Source organism: Stegostoma tigrinum, chromosome 40 (assembly GCF_030684315.1).
Source record: "Stegostoma tigrinum isolate sSteTig4 chromosome 40, sSteTig4.hap1, whole genome shotgun sequence".
NCBI classification, from domain to species: domain Eukaryota; kingdom Metazoa; phylum Chordata; class Chondrichthyes; order Orectolobiformes; family Stegostomatidae; genus Stegostoma; species Stegostoma tigrinum.
In genome coordinates, this window is record NC_081393.1 from 15,400,984 (window position 1) to 15,417,520 (window position 16,537).

General features: G+C 57.0%; 1 protein-coding gene across 1 annotated transcript in view; it reads left to right on the top strand.

Annotated features, from left to right (window-relative positions):
• The window catches only part of LOC125447978 (phosphatidylinositide phosphatase SAC2-like), a 174,064-nt gene that overhangs the window by 127,975 nt on the left and 29,552 nt on the right, over positions 1-16,537 (top strand). The window contains exons 2-10 of the mRNA XM_059641168.1: positions 1,647-1,724; positions 4,336-4,472; positions 6,719-6,808; positions 7,673-7,837; positions 8,599-8,655; positions 9,923-10,115; positions 12,405-12,584; positions 12,997-13,064; positions 13,864-13,988. Of these exons, the coding sequence (XP_059497151.1) occupies positions 1,647-1,724; positions 4,336-4,472; positions 6,719-6,808; positions 7,673-7,837; positions 8,599-8,655; positions 9,923-10,115; positions 12,405-12,584; positions 12,997-13,064; positions 13,864-13,988 (1,093 nt within the window). The remainder of the gene's footprint in view (positions 1-1,646; positions 1,725-4,335; positions 4,473-6,718; positions 6,809-7,672; positions 7,838-8,598; positions 8,656-9,922; positions 10,116-12,404; positions 12,585-12,996; positions 13,065-13,863; positions 13,989-16,537) is intronic.

Genomic DNA, 16,537 nt, shown 5'->3' on the forward strand with positions numbered 1-16,537 from the left:
GATGAAGAAGAGTCTAGGCCCGAAACGTCAGCCTTCCTGCCCCTCTGATGCTGCTTGGGCTGCTGTGTTCATCCAGCTCTACGCCTTGTTATCTCTCTTAACCATCCTGCCTACGTGTGACACAAGCTTCAAAGACTTATGGACCTGAACCCCTCAGTCTCTCTGCTCTACAGCACTACCCAAAGCCCCTACAATTAATTCTATAAGCCCTACCCTTGTTTGTTGTACCAAAGTGCGATCCTTTGCATCCTTGCACATCTCTGCAGCAGCTGGGAATTGAACCTCCCAGCTCAGTGGGAGGGACAGTACCGCTTCCACACTTGAACTCTCAGTCCATATTCCTGATGTCTCTTTTCTCCCACTCTCTGTTCAAAGCAATTTGCAGTCGTTTCATTGCAAACCTACAGTTTATTACAAACACCGGTTTCCGTCATTCCCTTCCGAGCACTTTCCCTGCCCACAGACCAGTGTCCTGCTGGAGGGGGGGCTGCGCTTTGTTTTTTTTTTAAGCAAACTACCCGTTGCGTGGGACTGTGACTGTTCCTGTTTGTTCCTCCCTTCAACTGTACCTGCCCTGACCTATCGAATCGACACCTCCCTCTGCCTCGAGCCAGAACCGTGGCGACCCTTTCTGAGTGACCCGTCATCCGACTGCTGCTCAATGCCTTTGTGAAGGGGCACCAGGGTTAATGAGAGTTGGAGCACTGCTCCTCGAGACGCACAGCCAGAGGTGCAGTGCTTCAGGTCTGGCCCCAGAACAAATCTTGGCTGGCCGTTTTCTTCCTAAAATACCCCATCCCACCAGAGCCGCACAAGGTCAAAACATTGCCCCCTGGGCACTGAAGCTGGGTCATGATGGGGGAATGCAGCTCCCTTCTTTGTAAACCCCACCCCCCACTCTCCATCAATGGATATGCCTCTCCCTTTATATAACGTTCGGAGATCACACTCCAATTGAAAGAGAGGGCACGTGTCATTTTAACAGGTGCTGATGCCGAGGAAAATGTAAATGCTCCTTGAATGACATGCACATATGCAAGAGTATGGTTTAAAAGAGCAGGAGGGAAGAGCATGTAGAATTTCAAACTCTTTAGAATCCTGGAGATGTTCCCTCTTGATCTGAGATCGCCATGGTTTGTACACAGTTGGAGAGCAGTCTCAGTGAATAGCTGTTTCTGATGCTCGCTTTCTTCACTGGATGCTGTGATGGAGAAAATTGGCAGGGAGATGCAGTGGCGAGGGACAAAGATTCCCAATGACTGCTGTTACCAAACCATATTCCTTTCTTCAGCTGCCCCACCAGCAGCTGCTAAAATTGCGTTCCTTTGCGCGTTCCCGAGTCTGGTTCCATTGTCCACGCATGCTGGCTGTTACACAGATGACCTCTCACCTCCGATGTGTGCCATTGGGAACGGGAAACAGGCCACGCAAGTTCTCTTGAGGCCTGACTCCATTGACAGGAGTTGGCTCCCGACAGTTGGCAGCGATCCTGACGGCTTTTGTGGGATCCTGCTGTGCGCCCTGGTCATGGCAAAGCGGGCACGCGCCAGTTTCCCCCTTTTGGCGGAAACTCATAGCTTGGTTTCCGAGATCGGCCCCGATGCTAATGGCCTGTCTCTCTCTCTCTCTCTCTCCTGTGCTGGTAGCATCTGATGTGGATCTATCCAGCGCAGTCTGCCTCGGTCTGGTGGAGGGCGTCGTTGGCAAGTTTCAGTTTCAGACAAGTAAGGCTGTGGAGACCACAAAGGCCCGGTTTATAAAGCACTCCCTCCCTGGTAACGAGCCTCTATCCCACTGTCGGAATGGGAGGCGGGGCGTAATTGTCTGATGGTGACCCCTCCTGGCCCTGAGGTGGAGGCACACTGCTTTGGACGGTCATGTGACAGCGGTCCGGGCTGACCTCTGCTGGGATTTGCTGTCGTAGCTCTCCCAGGGACTGTCAGGGAGGATCCGGGGAGGGTGGGGCAGTGGCGTCCTCCAGTCCCGAGGGGCTTCCAGTCGGGTCAACCGATTTGGAGGGCCCAGAGTTTGGCTCAAAGTGGTTGGAGTCATGAAGGAGGAAATAAAGAGGAACTCCTGACCGGGAAGGAAGGATCGGGAATCCGAGGAGGTGGGTTGAAGGTGTTCGGTGAAAGCCAGCCCGGGAACAGGCCGCGGCAATTCGGAGCCTGCCTCCTGAATGTGGCGGTGGGAGCCGACCGAGAGAACATGACTCGGGCAGGGAGCTGCGGAAAGGGGTGGGAGGGGCCCGATGGGCTGAATGGCCTGCTCCCGCAGCCGCACGTGTCCAAAATTCTTCGGGTCTGTCGGCGGTCTCTGCGTGTTGGTGAGCTCCAGCGTCCGACCAGGTTCAGGGAACCCTTGGTATTATTGTGTCATAGGGCTCAGAAACAGACCCTTCGGCCCAACCTGTCCATGCCGACCAGAAATCCTGAATTAATCTGGTTCCATTTGCCAGCATTTGGCTCATATCCCTCTAAATCCTTCCTATTCATGTCCCCATCCAGATGCCTTTCAAATGCTGTAACTGTACCAGCCTGCACCACTTCCTCTGGCAGCTCATTCCACACACACACCACCCTCTGTGTGAAAAGGTTGCCCCTCAGGTCCCTCTTAAATCTTTCCCCCTCTCGCTTATACTATCCAGTTGTGCACTCCCTGTCCTTGGGGGAAAATACTTTGGCTCTTCACCCTATCCATGCCCCTCATGACATTATAAAAGTCGATTAGAATCCCTACAGCATGGAAACAGGCCCTTCAGCCCAACAAGTCCACACCGACCCTCAGATCATCCCACCCAGACCCATCCCCCTAATCTCCACATCCCTGAACACTACAGGCAATTTAGCCTGGCCAATCCCACCCTCACCTGCACATCTTTGGATTATGGGAGGAAACCAGAGCACCCCCACGCAGACACGGGGAGAATGTGCAAACCGCACACAGACAGTTGCCCGAGGGTGGAATCGAACCCGAGTCCCTGGCGCTGTGAGGCTGTGGTGCTCACCACCGAGCCACCGTGCCGCCCGTAAAGCCACCCCCCTCAGCCTCTGATGCTCCAGGGAAAATAGCCCCAGCCTCTCCCTATAGCTCAAACCCTCCAACATCCCTGTAAATCTTTTCTGTACCCTTCCTGGTCTCTGAGAGGATGCAGAGAGGGTTCATGAAGAGGTTGGGTGTGTCCCACTTGAAAAGGAGAGGCTTGAGAGGGGATTTGATCAAGGTTTTCGATGCATTGAGGGAAATCCAAAGGGGCAGGGGTTCGGGAGAGTTGTTTACTACCAACAGGAGGGTTTGAGAGCAAGAGGATCCAGAAACAGCGAAGGGAGAGACTCTCTCACGGAGTAAGCCTGGAGCTCCAGAACACGATGCCTGAGAGCATCTTTAATCTGGTAAATGGGACAGCGTGAGGGGGGAACAGGGACAGGTTTGGGAAGAGTGGCACGGAATGATTTGCTCTTTCCTGCACCCAGCACAGATGTGACCTCCTTCCCAACAGGGTGTGGCCTGTCTACCCATTGGAGCTCCCTGATCTGTAAGGTCGTAGCGTCAGTGGTCTCAGATCCGCACTCCCTCCCTGTGCCCACCCCATGTGCTACGAACATTGATCTCTCTGTCTCTGTCCCCATGGCTCTGGGGAAAAAGACACGGTGTCTCACGCGTTTGCGTTCTTTGAGGAAGCCACAAGCCCCCGTTAGATGAAGGCAAACCAGCCAGGCTCTGGGTGGACCCCGGGTCCTGACGCAGACTGAGAGCACACGGGGCGTTTTGGGAGCAAAGGTTTGGGTCCTTTGGGGTTGGCAAGATGTGCCACATGGTCGGGCAGGGTGGGCGAGGGGTCGTGTTCAGTTAACTGTTTGAAGTTAACAAAGAACGATAAATGCACCCCAGGGAGGGTGGGGGTGGTGGTCGGGGGTGGTCGGTCACCAGAACTGAAAACCACAGGAGAAGCGTGGGTTGCCCTCCACCCAGCTCCGGGGCTCGTGGTGAAATCGGGGTCACCGTGGGCATATCTATCCAGCAGCAGTTAGACTGTCGAAGTTGGGGAGTTGGCTGGGGGGGTGCAGAGTGACCCTGAGGGGGTGCCCTGACATGGTTGCGGTGAAGCAGACACAACACTGAGGCAGCGGCTACCCCCCGCCAACGGACCCAGCCTGTGAGTGGCTACATTCGGTCAATGGTAGGGATGGCTTTGGTGATGGTGGAATGAGAGCGACGCGCTCTGCGCAAGACCAGAGCATGTGTCAGTCCCCACCCTGTGCCATGCGCCAGCGGGACGGGCAGCAGTGGCAACATGGCCCCCTTTGATACCCTCCTTCTCTTCCTGTTTTGTAGATTTGGAGTGCTTCCTGATCCTGATCCAACAGAAGGGCCTGGTTGGCACAGTGCTGGGTAAACATAAGATGTACAAGATTACCAAAGTGGCAGTGATCCCACTGACCCACACCGAGCCCTTGGACCTGAAACTCGAGGTAAAAGGTGAAAGGTCTCACTGCCCGACGCTGCGCCATTGCAGTCCTGGCGCCTCGCATGCACCAATGCCACCCAGCCCACCGCCGCCTCCACACACTTGCAGCCCACGTTTGGAGGGGCGCCCACTTGTGATCAGGCGCCCGTTGGGTTCTCTGCCCTGTGTCCATCTCCGTCAAGCTCCAAACATTGCTGGGCCTGAGCTCTCCAGAGCCAGGGGCTTCAGCTCTGAACCAGGCCCTTGGCTGTCCTGTGCGTCTCAGCCACTTCTTTAGCCTGCGTGGACAGCTCCACCCTCCGTTCTGGCTGCTTCAACCCTACTCTCTGTGCCCTTTGAGAGCAGCCTTCCCGCTTCCCTCACCTCCTTCCAGGCCAAACGTTCACCCAGGCCTTTGGTCCACTCAAGCACAGTGCCCTTCTCCCCACGCCTGTCTTCCAAACCAAAGGTGATGGGTCCCATTTCCCTGAACCTGTCTGTGTGTGTGTGTGTGTGTGTGTGTGTGTGTGTGTGTGTGTGTGTCTCTCTCTCTCTGTCTCAGTCTGTGTGTATGTGTGTGTGTCTCTCTCTCTCTGTCTCTGTGTGTGTGTCTCTCTCTCTCTCTCTGTCTCAGTCTCTGTGTGTGTGTGTGTGTGTCTCTCTCTCTCTCTCTGTCTCAGTCTCTGTGTGTGTGTGTCTCTCTCTCTCTCTGTCTCAGTCTCTGTGTGTGTGTGTGTCTCTCTCTCTCTCTGTCTCTGTGTGTGTGTCTCTCTCTCTCTCTGTCTCAGTCTCTGTGTGTGTGTGTGTCTCTCTCTCTCTCTCTCTCTGTCTCAGTCTCTGTGTGTGTGTGTCTCTCTCTCTCTGTCTCAGTCTCTGTGTGTGTGTGACTCCCTCCCTGTGTCTGTGTGTGTCTGTGTGTGTGTGTGTGTGTGTCTGTCTGTCTGTGTGTGTCTGTGTGTGTTTGTGTGTGTGTGTCTGTCTGTCTGTGTGTGTGTGTGTGTGTCTCTCTCTCTCTCTCCCTCTGTCTCAGTCTGTGTGTGTGTGTGACTCCCTCTCTGTGTCTGTGTGTGTCTCTCTCTGTCTCTGTGTTTCTCTCTCTCTCTGTGTCTGTGTGTTTCTCTCTCTCTCTCTTGCGTGTGTCTCTCTCTGTGTGTCTGTGTGTGTCTCTCTGTCTGTGTGTGTCTCTCTCTGTCTCTGTGTTTCTCTCTCTCTCTCTGTCCCTGTGTCTCTCTCTGTCTCTGTGTTTCTCTCTCTCTCTCTGTCTGTGTGTTTCTCTCTCTCTCTGTGTGTCTCCCTCTCTGTGTCTGTGTGTGTCTCTCTCTGTCTCTCTGTGTTTCTCTCTCTCTCTCTGTCTGTGTGTTTCTCTCTCTCTCTCTCTGCGTGTCTCTCTCGCTGTGTCTGTGTGTGTCTCTCTCTGTCTCTCTGTGTTTCTCTCTCTCTCTCTGTCTGTGTGTGTCTCTCTGTCTCTCTGCGTTTCTCTCTCTCTCTCTGTCTGTGTGTTTCTCTCTCTCTCTCTCTCTGCGTGTCTCTCTCGCTGTGTCTGTGTGTGTCTCTCTCTGTCTCTCTGTGTTTCCCTCTCTCTCTCTGTCTGTGTGTTTCTCTCTCTCTGTCTGTGTGTGTGACTCCCTCTCTGTGTCTGTGTGTGTCTCTCTCTGCCTCTCTGTGTTTCTTTCTCTCTCTGTGTCTGTGTGTGTGTCTCTCTCTCTCTCTGTCTGTCTGTGCTGTCCAGTCTGCTGATGTCGTTTGGCCCAACAAGGCCTGCAGGGGAAGACAATGAGACAGCTCACAGACTGGGCTGAACAGAGAGAGAGAGCAGGGCATTGACCTACATGTCTCCCTGGGCTCAAGCCCTGGCGATGTCCGCGAGTCTTGCTTCTGGCTTTTTCCCTCGACGCGGCCCAACAACGACCCCTTCTGACCACCACCCCCCCACCCTGAGCGGTGGTGGTCCCCAACGCAAGGCTCGGGTCTGGTCCTGACCCCAGGTGGGGTGAGGGTTTGGGGCTTGTGGGGTGTCATACTGTGTATCAGAGAGTGATGGCTCCCATTTGACCTCAGTCAGAGCTCCCCAGATTGTGGAAGTCCCACCCAGGCTTTCGAGGTGGGGAATTCCCGCGAGAAATGGTTCAACTGGGGTTGCAGGGAAAAGCCTGAGAGGTGCTTTCCTCCTCCTCCTTGAGAGAGAGGGCCGGCAGGGGGGGCTGGATGGGCTAAATGGCCTCCCTCGCGTGTTGTGCATGGCTCTGTCACTCGGTGTTTTTCTCCTCCAAGTTCTGCAAGGTACATCAGCGAATCTCCCCTGGCGCCAGTGAGACCAACTCTCAGAGGAAATTGCCCGAAAACACTCCTCCCAAACGCCAGGTAAGGTATCGTTCACCTGCCACCCCTCCGGCTGGAAGTGTTCCCTGCCACGGTTTCCTTGGTTTAAGGACGACTCCTTGCACCTTCCTGTCCCGGTCCCAATAAAATGTTTCTGTCAGCCCCGGGCCATCCTGCATGGGGCGTTTTGTTTCGCCTTCCCCTTGGCACCGTTAGCGTCCTCTTCGTTTGCTCATTGGCTGGCTAGGCTGGCATTTATTGCCCCTTGGGGAAGCTCAGCGTCAATCCACGTTTGCTGTGGGTCCAGAGTCACGTGCAGGCTCAGACTGGGTAAGGATGGCACATTTCCTGCCCTGAAAGACGCCAGTCTGAGGTTACTGATCGAACAGTGGACATTGATTCTCCTGTTCTCGATTTCCACCCTCCCCCCACCTCCCGTGGTGTGGCCATCGGTCACCGTCTGTAATTGCCCCCTCGAGAAGGAGGGGGGTGTGAGCCGCTGCAGTCCGTGTGCTGTAGGGACCCCCACACGGTGCCCTCAGGGAGGGAGTGCCAGGATTCTGACCCAGCGACACTGAAGGAACGGCCGATATATTTCCCAAGTCGGGGCGGACGGTGAGGGGCTCGGAGGGTGAACTCGCAGGCGGGGTGGGGGTGTTCCCATGTACCTGCTGCCCCTTGTCCTCCTGGATGGGAGTGGCAGTGGGTTTGGAATGGGACATGAACAGCATCTGTAACCCAGCTTTGCCCAATCATGCCACGTCATCCCCCCGTGCCACCGACCCCTGTGCCCACCCCCATGGCCCCTCCACGTGCACACCCTCATGCCCACCCACCGTGCCACCTCCTCCCCCGCCACCCCACCCCGCGTGCTGGCCCTGATGCCTGTTTGCTGCCTTCCCCCAGGTCACAGGTGAGGAGAAGCTGGAGCGCCACCTGTTGGAGGAGCTGGTGAAGATGTTCACGAACTCGGATTCCTTCTACTACAGCCTGACCTACGACATGACCAACTCTGCCCAGCGACACTACACCAGCCTCAAGGACCGAGCCAGCTCCCCACCGTGGACACAGGTTGGGGTGGGGGGGCGGTGGGGAACCCAAGGCCACGCTGCGCCCAGCGCCAACCCACTCCCCAACCCCACCCTCCTCTCCCTCCTCCCTGCGCTCACCCCCCCGCACTCTGACCTCAATCTTCCCTGCACATGACCTCGGTCCCCCCTGCACTCTGACCTTGGTCCCCCACCCCCATGCACTCTGGCCTCAGTCCCCCATCCTGCTGCACTCTGACCTCAGCCCACCCCTGCACCCTGACCCTGGTCCCCCCCTCCCCACACTCTGACCTCAGTTTCCCCCCTCCCTGCATTCTGACATCGGTCCCTCCCACCGCAGTCTGACCACTGTTCCCACCCCCTCACCCTCTGACCTCAGTTCCCCCCACCCCACCTCAATGGGCCAGTGAGGGAGTGTGCGGGGAGTGGGGTGAGTCGACCCGTGCCCGTCACCAGCAGCTGAAGCACCCTCCATCTCCGTTTCCACCTCGGGTGACCACCTCCCCCACTGCCCAGTGCCAGGACGGGTCCACTTTGACCTCTAGAGGTCACTGGGCCCAGTCTGGTCAAGAGCCCTCGATGTGCCAGCACCAGCCTGGCAAGGGGAGCTGTGTGCCTACCGCCACACCCCCGCCTCGCCACTTTTCCACCCTTCACGAGAGCACCCCGCAGAAACCAATGGAGGGCGGGGAGTTTGGTCGGGAGGGAACGGAGGGCCGCGCACTCCAGACCTTGGTGAAGACCCAGCCACCTCACCTGCCGCCCCTCGCTCTTCCTGTTCAGGTTGACGACCGTTTCTTCTGGAACAAGTACATGATCCGAGACCTGCTGGAGGAGAAGGTGGGATTGGTTTTCGGATTGGGTCGGGTTCCCATTTTGTTGCTGCGGTCGCCATCGTTGTCGCGTGTGCCCCGAGGTACAGTGAAAAGTATGGTTTTCCTGGACGTAGCGGAACGGGAACAGAAAGCGGGATGTCACGGCACAGGGACACACACACACACACACACACACACACACACACACACACACACACACACACACACACACACACAAGGTGCGGGAAAAGGTCACCTCTGAGGTGCAGGAGGGGCCCATTTGTAAATGCAGCCTGTGGCCCTGTCCCCGTTTTTCCCCCCTGACGGCCAGAGAAACGTACTCAGCAGAGCCCATCGCAGCGTGAACCCTCCTGGAGATGGAGCGAGGAGCTGGAACATTTCTGGGAATTCGCCCCCCACCCAACTTCGGCCTTGAACCAGGCTGAGCCCCTCTCGTGCTCTGCCTCAACCACATCAAAGGGGTCGCAACCCACCGCTCCCCCCCCCCCCCGCCCACCCCAGCTCCTTCCCCCCTCGCTCCTGTCGTTCCCAAAACCGTGGGTGGACTTTGGTTCTCCGGGAGGCTGCTCCCAGAGGTTCCTGCGTCCGACTACCCCTCAGCCCAGGCTATTCCTCTGTCACGTTCTAACACACCAGGGTATCGGCAGGGTTGGGGTGAACTGTCTCTGAGACTGATATGAAGAGCTCGGGCAGTCTGTAGCAGCCATTGATTGATGCCCCTGGCAGTGGGGCTCGGGGGGAGTGGGGTGTGAACAGGGGTATTTCGTCCTGAAGGGAGGTCTTAAGGCAGACGCACCCAGCAGGCTCCCAGAGTTTGTGAGGCCTTCGGGTGTGTTGAAGCAGCAGATTTAATCCTCCTTCCTAAATCCCCGCTTCTCCCCCGACACCACCAATTCCCCCTCACCCCCTCAGTCCTCCCTCCCCACTAAATTCCCCCTTCCACCTTCAATTCCCTCTCATCTCTTCAATCACCCCCTTCCCTCAATCCCCCCCACCAATCCCCCCAATTCCCACTCCCCCCCCAATCCTCTCTCCCCACTAAATCCACCCTTCCCCCTTCAATCGCACCCCAGTCCCCCACCATGCCCCCACCAATCCTACCTGCCCACTGAATTCCACCTCTCCCTTCAATCCTCTCTCCGCCCTCAATCCCCTCAATTCCCCCACCCCTTCAATCCCCCCTTCCCCCTCAATTCCCCCACCCCTTCAACCCCCCCCACCCAGTGCGCCCTCCCTTGGCTCTCTGACTGATGCCAGAGTTTCCCTTACAGAATGCCTTGGCCAAGCAGTGGATCATTCCGATTATCCAGGGGTTTGTGCAGATGGAGGAGATGCAGCTGTGCATGTCCGAGCTCGATGAGGATGACAGCTCTTCCAGCCTCTCCCTGGATTTGGAACTCCTATCCGACCCAGAGCCCAGGTTCCTGCTGCTCCTCATCTCCCGCCGGAGTAGGTACCGTGGTGGTAAGTCTGGAATTCCTGAAACTGGGACGGGGCAGGGCCTCTGGCTGGTATTCCCGAAACTGGGACAGGGGCAGGGGCTCCGGCTGGTCTTCCCGAAACCGGGATGGGGGCAGGGGCTCCGGCTGGTATTCCCAAAACCGGGACAGGGGGCAGAGTCAGATTTTATTCCTGAGACTGGGAAGTAGAGCAGGAGGTCAGTTTGGTATTCCCCCAAAGTAGGAGAAGGAGCAGGACATCAATACGATATTCCTAAGACTGGGAGAGGGAGCACGGTGAGTATGAGGTCAGACAGGGAGCAGGATCAGTCTCCCCGCAGTGGGACTGACCGTGAGCCTGTTCCCGATCTCCCCGCAGTGGGACTGACGGTGAGACTGTTCCCAGTCTCCGCGCGGTGGGACTGACGGTGTCACTGTTTCCCATCTCCCCGCAGTGGGACTGACAGTGAGCCTGTTCCCTGTCTCCCCACGGTGGGACTGACAGTGAGCCTGTTCCCGGTCTCCCCGCGGTGGGACTGACGGTGTGCCTGTTCCCCATCTCCCTGTGGTGGGATTGAGGGTGAGGCTGTCCCCGTCTCCCTGTGGTGGGACTGACAGTGTGCCTGTTCCTGGTCTGCCCGTGGTGGGACTGCCGGTGAGAATGTTCCCGGTCTCCTCGCAGTGGGACTGACGGTGAGCCTGTTCCCGATCTCCCCGCAGTGGGACTGAGGGTGAGACTGTTCCCAGTCTCCGCGCGGTGGGACTGACGATGTCACTGTTTCCCATCTCCCCGCAGTGGGACTGACAGTGAGCCTGTTCCCTGTCTCCCCGTGGTGGGACTGACAGTGAGCCTGTTCCCGGTCTCCCCGCGGTGGGACTGACGGTGTGCCTGTTCCCCATCTCCCTGTGGTGGGATTGAGGGTGAGGCTGTCCCCGTCTCCCTGTGGTGGGACTGACGGTGTGCCTGTTCCTGGTCTCCCCGTGGTGGGACTGCCGGTGAGACTGTTCCCGGTCTCCTCGCAGTGGGACTGACGGTGAGCCTGTTCCCGATCTCCCCGCAGTGGGACTGAGGGTGAGACTGTTCCCGGTCTCCCAGCGGTGGGACTGACGGTGAGACTGTTTCCCATTTCCCCGCAGTGGGACTGACGGTGAGACTGTTTCCCATCTCCCCGCAGTGGGACTGACAGTGAGCCTGTTCCCCGTCTCCCCGCGGTGGGACTGACAGTGAGCCTGTTCCCGGTCTTCCCGCGGTGGGACTGACGGTGTGCCTGTTCCTGGTCTCCCCGTGGTGGGACTGCCGGTGAGACTGTTCCCGGTCTCCCCGCAGTGGGACTGACGGTGAGCCTGTTCCCGATCTCCCCGCAGTGGGACTGAGGGTGAGACTGTTCCCGGTCTCCCCGCGGTGGGACTGATGGTGAGACTGTTTCCCATCTCCCCACGGTGGGACTGATGGTGAGACTGTTTCCCATCTCCCCGCGGTGGGACTGACGGTGAGACTGTTTCCCATCTCCCCGCAGTGGGACTGACAGTGAGCCTGCTCCCTGTCTCCCCGCGGTGGGACTGACAGTGAGCCTGTTCCCGGTCTCCCCGCAGTGGGACTGACAGTGAGACTTTTTCCCATCTCCCCGCATTGGGACTGACGGTGAGCCTGTTTCTGGTCTCCACATGGTGGGACTGACGGTGTGCCTGTTCCCAGTTTCCCCGCAGTGAGACTGACAATAAGCCTGTTCCCAGTCTCCGCGCGGTGGGACTGCCGGTGAGACTGTTTCCCATCTCCCCGCGGTGGGACTGACGGTGTGCCTGTTCCCCGTCTCCCTGTGGTGGAATTGACGGTGAGACCGTCCCCGTCTCCCTGTGGTGGGTCTGACGGTGAGCCTGTTCCTGGTCTCCCCCTGGTGGGACCAACAGTGAGACTGTTCCCAGTCTCCCCGCAGTGGGACTGATGGTGAGCCTGTTCCCGGTCTCCCCGCGGTGGGACTGACGGTGAGCCTGTTCCCCGTCTCCCCGCGGTGGGACCAACAGTGAGATTGTTCCCAGTCTCCCTGCAGTGGGACTGACGGTGTGCCTGTTCCTGGTCTCCCCCTGGTGGGACCAACAGTGAGACTGTTCCCAGTCTCCCCGCAGTGGGACTGATGGTGAGCCTGTTCCCGGTCTCCCCGCGGTGGGACTGACGGTGTGCCTGTTCCCCATCTCCCCGCGGTGGGACTGACGGTGAGCCTGTTCCCCGTCACCCTGCGGCGGGACTGACGGTGTGCCTGTTCCTGGTCTCCCCGCGGTGGGACTGACGGTGTGCCTGTTCCCCGTCTCCCCGCAGGAATGAGGTACAAACGCAGAGGGGTCGACAGTGACGGGAATGTTGCAAACTATGTGGAGACGGAGCAGCTCATCTACAGCGGTCACGACATCCTGTCGTTTGTTCAGGTCCGTGGATCTGTCCCGGTGTTTTGGAGTCAACAGGGTTATCGCTACAAGCCTCGGCCAAAACTTTACAGGAGTGAGTCCTGGTGGTGCAGAAGCTGGGGTTGGGGAGCGGGGCGATGAGCCAAGCTGCTGTCCCGAAGGTGGGTCCAGGTGGGAGAGGGCGTGAGGGGAGCGAGAATCCTCAGGAATCCACCAATCATCTGGAAACTGGGTGTGGCCCATCTCCCTGGGCGGTCCTGGCCCACCAGAGGTCGTAAAGAGGGGGCACGGGAGGGCGAGGGTGGTATGTCGCTCAGGCACAAGGCCGTTGGCAGCTGGTGCCCAGTTTTGCACAGTGGGTCCAGGTGTCATGGCCGACAAGGGCCGCCATCTTGGACGATGTTCCCTATGGGCACAAGCAGCCTGTAAAAAGGGGATGCCCTCCCCTGTTTCTCCACTGCCATCGAGTGTCAGCTTGCCAACTCCACATCTCCTTTCTCGAGCAGGCGATCGGGAAAACAGAATCGCTTTCCAGGCCCACTTTGACGAGCAGTTCAGGATTTACAACAAACAGGTTGGTTTCTTCACCGCCTTGGCCCGTTCACCGTCCCACCCTTTCCTCAGAGGAATGGTACACTCTGGCTTCAATCTGGACATTACGGCAGGGACATACCAACCATGAGTTGTTGGGGGGGATGGTGGTGTTGTGGTTTAGTCATATTCTTCAAAGGACAGCCTTGGTATTGTTCACCCAGTCACCAAATGGGGCAGTGCTCCCTCGGCACTGACCCTCCGACAGTGCCCGCTCCCTCAGCACTGACCCTCTGACAGTGCGGCACTCCCTCAGCACTGACCCTCCGACAGTGCGGTGCTCCCTCGGTACTGACCCTCCGACAGTGCCCACTCCCTCAGCATGGACCCTCTGACAGTGCGGCGCTCCCTCAGCACTGACCCTCCGACAATGCGGCGCTCCCTCGGCGCCCACCCAGCAACGGCACAGCGCTCCCTCGGTGCCGACCCTCCGACGGCACGGCACTCCCTCGGCGCTAACCCTCCGATGGTGCGGCGCTTCCTCGGCACCGGCCCTCCGACGGCGCGCCGCTCCCTCGGTGCCGACCCTGCATTGGCGCCTCGCTCCCTCAGCACTGACCCTCCAACAGTGCGGCGCTCCCTTGGCGCCGACCCTCCGATGGTGCGGCACTCTCTCGCCGCCGACCCTCCGATGGTGCCGTGCTCCCTCGGCGCCGAGCCTGCAACGGCGCGGCACTCTCTCAGCGCCGGCCCTGCAACGGCGTGCCGCTCCCTGCCATACTGCCTGTATGTTCCTGCTTGCCTGCTGAAGCTGACCCCGTCTCTGTGCGTCTCCCCTGTAGGCTGCCATTAACCTGGTGGACCACCGAGGGCCTGAGAAGGTGATTGGGGATGCTTACCTGAAACACGTGGAGAAGCTCAATGACCCCCGCATCATCTATGTGTCGTTCGATTTCCACTGCCAATGGTGAGAGAGGACAACACATTCCCAACTCCCAGCACCAACGCCCTGCCCTGTGCCCTCAGTCCCTCCCTCTCCTGTCTCTGCCCTTTCTGCCAGCCACATGACTCCCGTCCATGCCCAGGGCTCCCGCGCAGGGATTAGTGCTTGTCCGTTGTGTTGCCCTTGCCCTCGGGGTACCACTTGAACTGATACGTGGACTCATGCCCTGTCCCCATCCAGTCCCCGCACCACTCCTGCAGATGGACTTGGGGTGGAATTCCAGCCTGGCAGGGTGTGAGGTCTTCTCTGAGTTAACTTTTCCAGACGTCCTGAGGTTCAATCTGGATGTGAGTCACACGTGCCCCTTTCAGGAGGCAAATCTGATCTACACATGACTCCAGACCGACAGCGAGCCTGTCTGAAATGGGCCCGGCGCGCCAATCCAGTGTACTGACCAAGCCTCCTCCTGCACCCTCCCTGCCCCCCGCCGGGTTATCTTGGGTCAGGCTTCCTCCTGTCCATGTAGAACCTCACACGTGTGTCTCTGTGTCCATGTCGAATCCACTCCATTCCTACGGGAATGGCGACCGCCAGGGGCAGCTGGCACTCAGGTCAGGAGCTGCTAGGAGTGAGGGCCCGGACAGTTGCAGCTGTGGCCCCTGCCCCATGTCCACACCCCTCCGTGGCCTCTCCCCGTGTCCATTTGCCCCTCGAAATGTGTGTGCGTTTTGTTCGCTCTGTCTGTCTGGCCTGTGTCAGAGCAGAAATGAAAGAGTAGGCAGGATGAATGCGTGGCTTGAGAGGTGGTGCAGGAGAGAGGGATTTCAGATTTTTGGGACATTGGGACCGGTCCTGGGGGAGGTGGGACTATTACAAATCAGACGGTCTACACCTGGGCAGGACTGGAACCAATGTCCTGGGGGGTGCTTTTGCTAACGCTGTTGGGGAGGGTTTAAACTGATGTGTCAGGGGGATGGGTACTAAATGGGGAGGATAGTGGACAGTAAGGAGGTAGTAACTAAAGCCTGTAAGGAATTAGATAATGAAGTCAGTGTGACGAAGGGGAAGAGTAGGCAGACAGCAGACAATTAACTCAAAGGGACAGGTGGTCTGACGTGCATGTGTTTTAAAGTGAGAAGTGTAGCAGGTAAGGCTGATGAACTTAGGGCGTTGATTAGTACCTGGGAGTATGATGTTATTGCTATTACTGAACTTGGTTGAGGGAAGGGCAAGATTGGCAACTAAATATCCCAGGATATCGATGCTTCAGGCGGGATAGAGAGGGAGGTAAAAGGGGTGGAGGAGTAGCATTACTGGTCAAAGAGGATATCACAGCTGTATTGAAGGAGGGCACTGTGGAGGACTCGAGCAGTGAGACAATATGGGCAGAAGTCAAAAATAGGCAGGGGCTTTACTACAGGCCTCCCAACAGCAAGCGTGAGATAGAGGCACAAATCTGTCGTCAGATGATGGAAAGGTGTAGGAACAAATAGGGTGGTGGTGATGGGAGATTTTAATTTTCCCAACATTAACTGGGATTCACTCAGTGTTAGGGGTTGAGATGGAGCAGAATTTGTAAGGAGCATCCAGGAGGGTTTTATAGAGCAGGACGTAAATAGTCCAACTCGGGAAGGGGCCATTCTGGACTCAGTGTTAGGGAATGAGCCCGGCCAGGTGGTTGAAGTTTCAGTAGGGGATTACTTTGGGAATAGTGATCATAATTCCATAAGTTTTAGAATACTTTTGGACAAAAACGAGAGTGGTCCAAAAGGAGGAGTGCTAAATTGGGGAAAGGCCAACTATAGCAAAATTCAGCAGGAGCTGGGGAATGTGGGTTAGGAATAGCTGTTTGAGGGTAAATCCACATTTGATATGAGAGGTTGATTAGAGTGCAGGACAGACATGTCCCTGTGAAAATGAGGGATAGAAAGGGCAAGATTAGGGAACCGTGGATGACGGGTAAAATTGTGAGACTAGCAAAGAGGAAAAAGGAAGCATACATAAGATTTGGGTGACTGAAAACAGAGGAAGCTTTGGAAGAATATTGGGGAAGTAGGACCAATCTGAAATGAGGAATTAAGAGGGCGAAAAGGGGTGATGAAATATCTTTAGCAAACAGGGTTAAGGGAAATCCCAAAACCTTTTATTCATACAAAAGGAGAAAGAGGGTAACTAGAGAAAGGGTTGACCCACTCAAGGACAAAGGAGGGAAGTTATGTGAGGAGTCAGAGAAAATGAGTGAGATTCATAATGAGTACTTTGTGTCGGTATTCACCAAGGAGAGGGACATGACGGATGTTGAGATTAGGATAGATGTTTGACTACTCTAGGTTGTCGGCATAAGGAGGGGAGGAAGTGTTGTCTATTTTAAAAGGCATTAGAGTGGACAAATCCCCGGGTCCAGATGGGATCTATCCCAGGTTTTTGAGGGAAGCTAGAGAGGAAATAGCTGGGGCATTAACAGATATCTTTGCAGCATCCTTAGACACGGGTGAGGTCCCGGAGGACTGGAGACTTGCTAATGTTGTCCCCTTGCTTAAGAAGGGTAGCAAGGATAATCCAGGTAATTATAG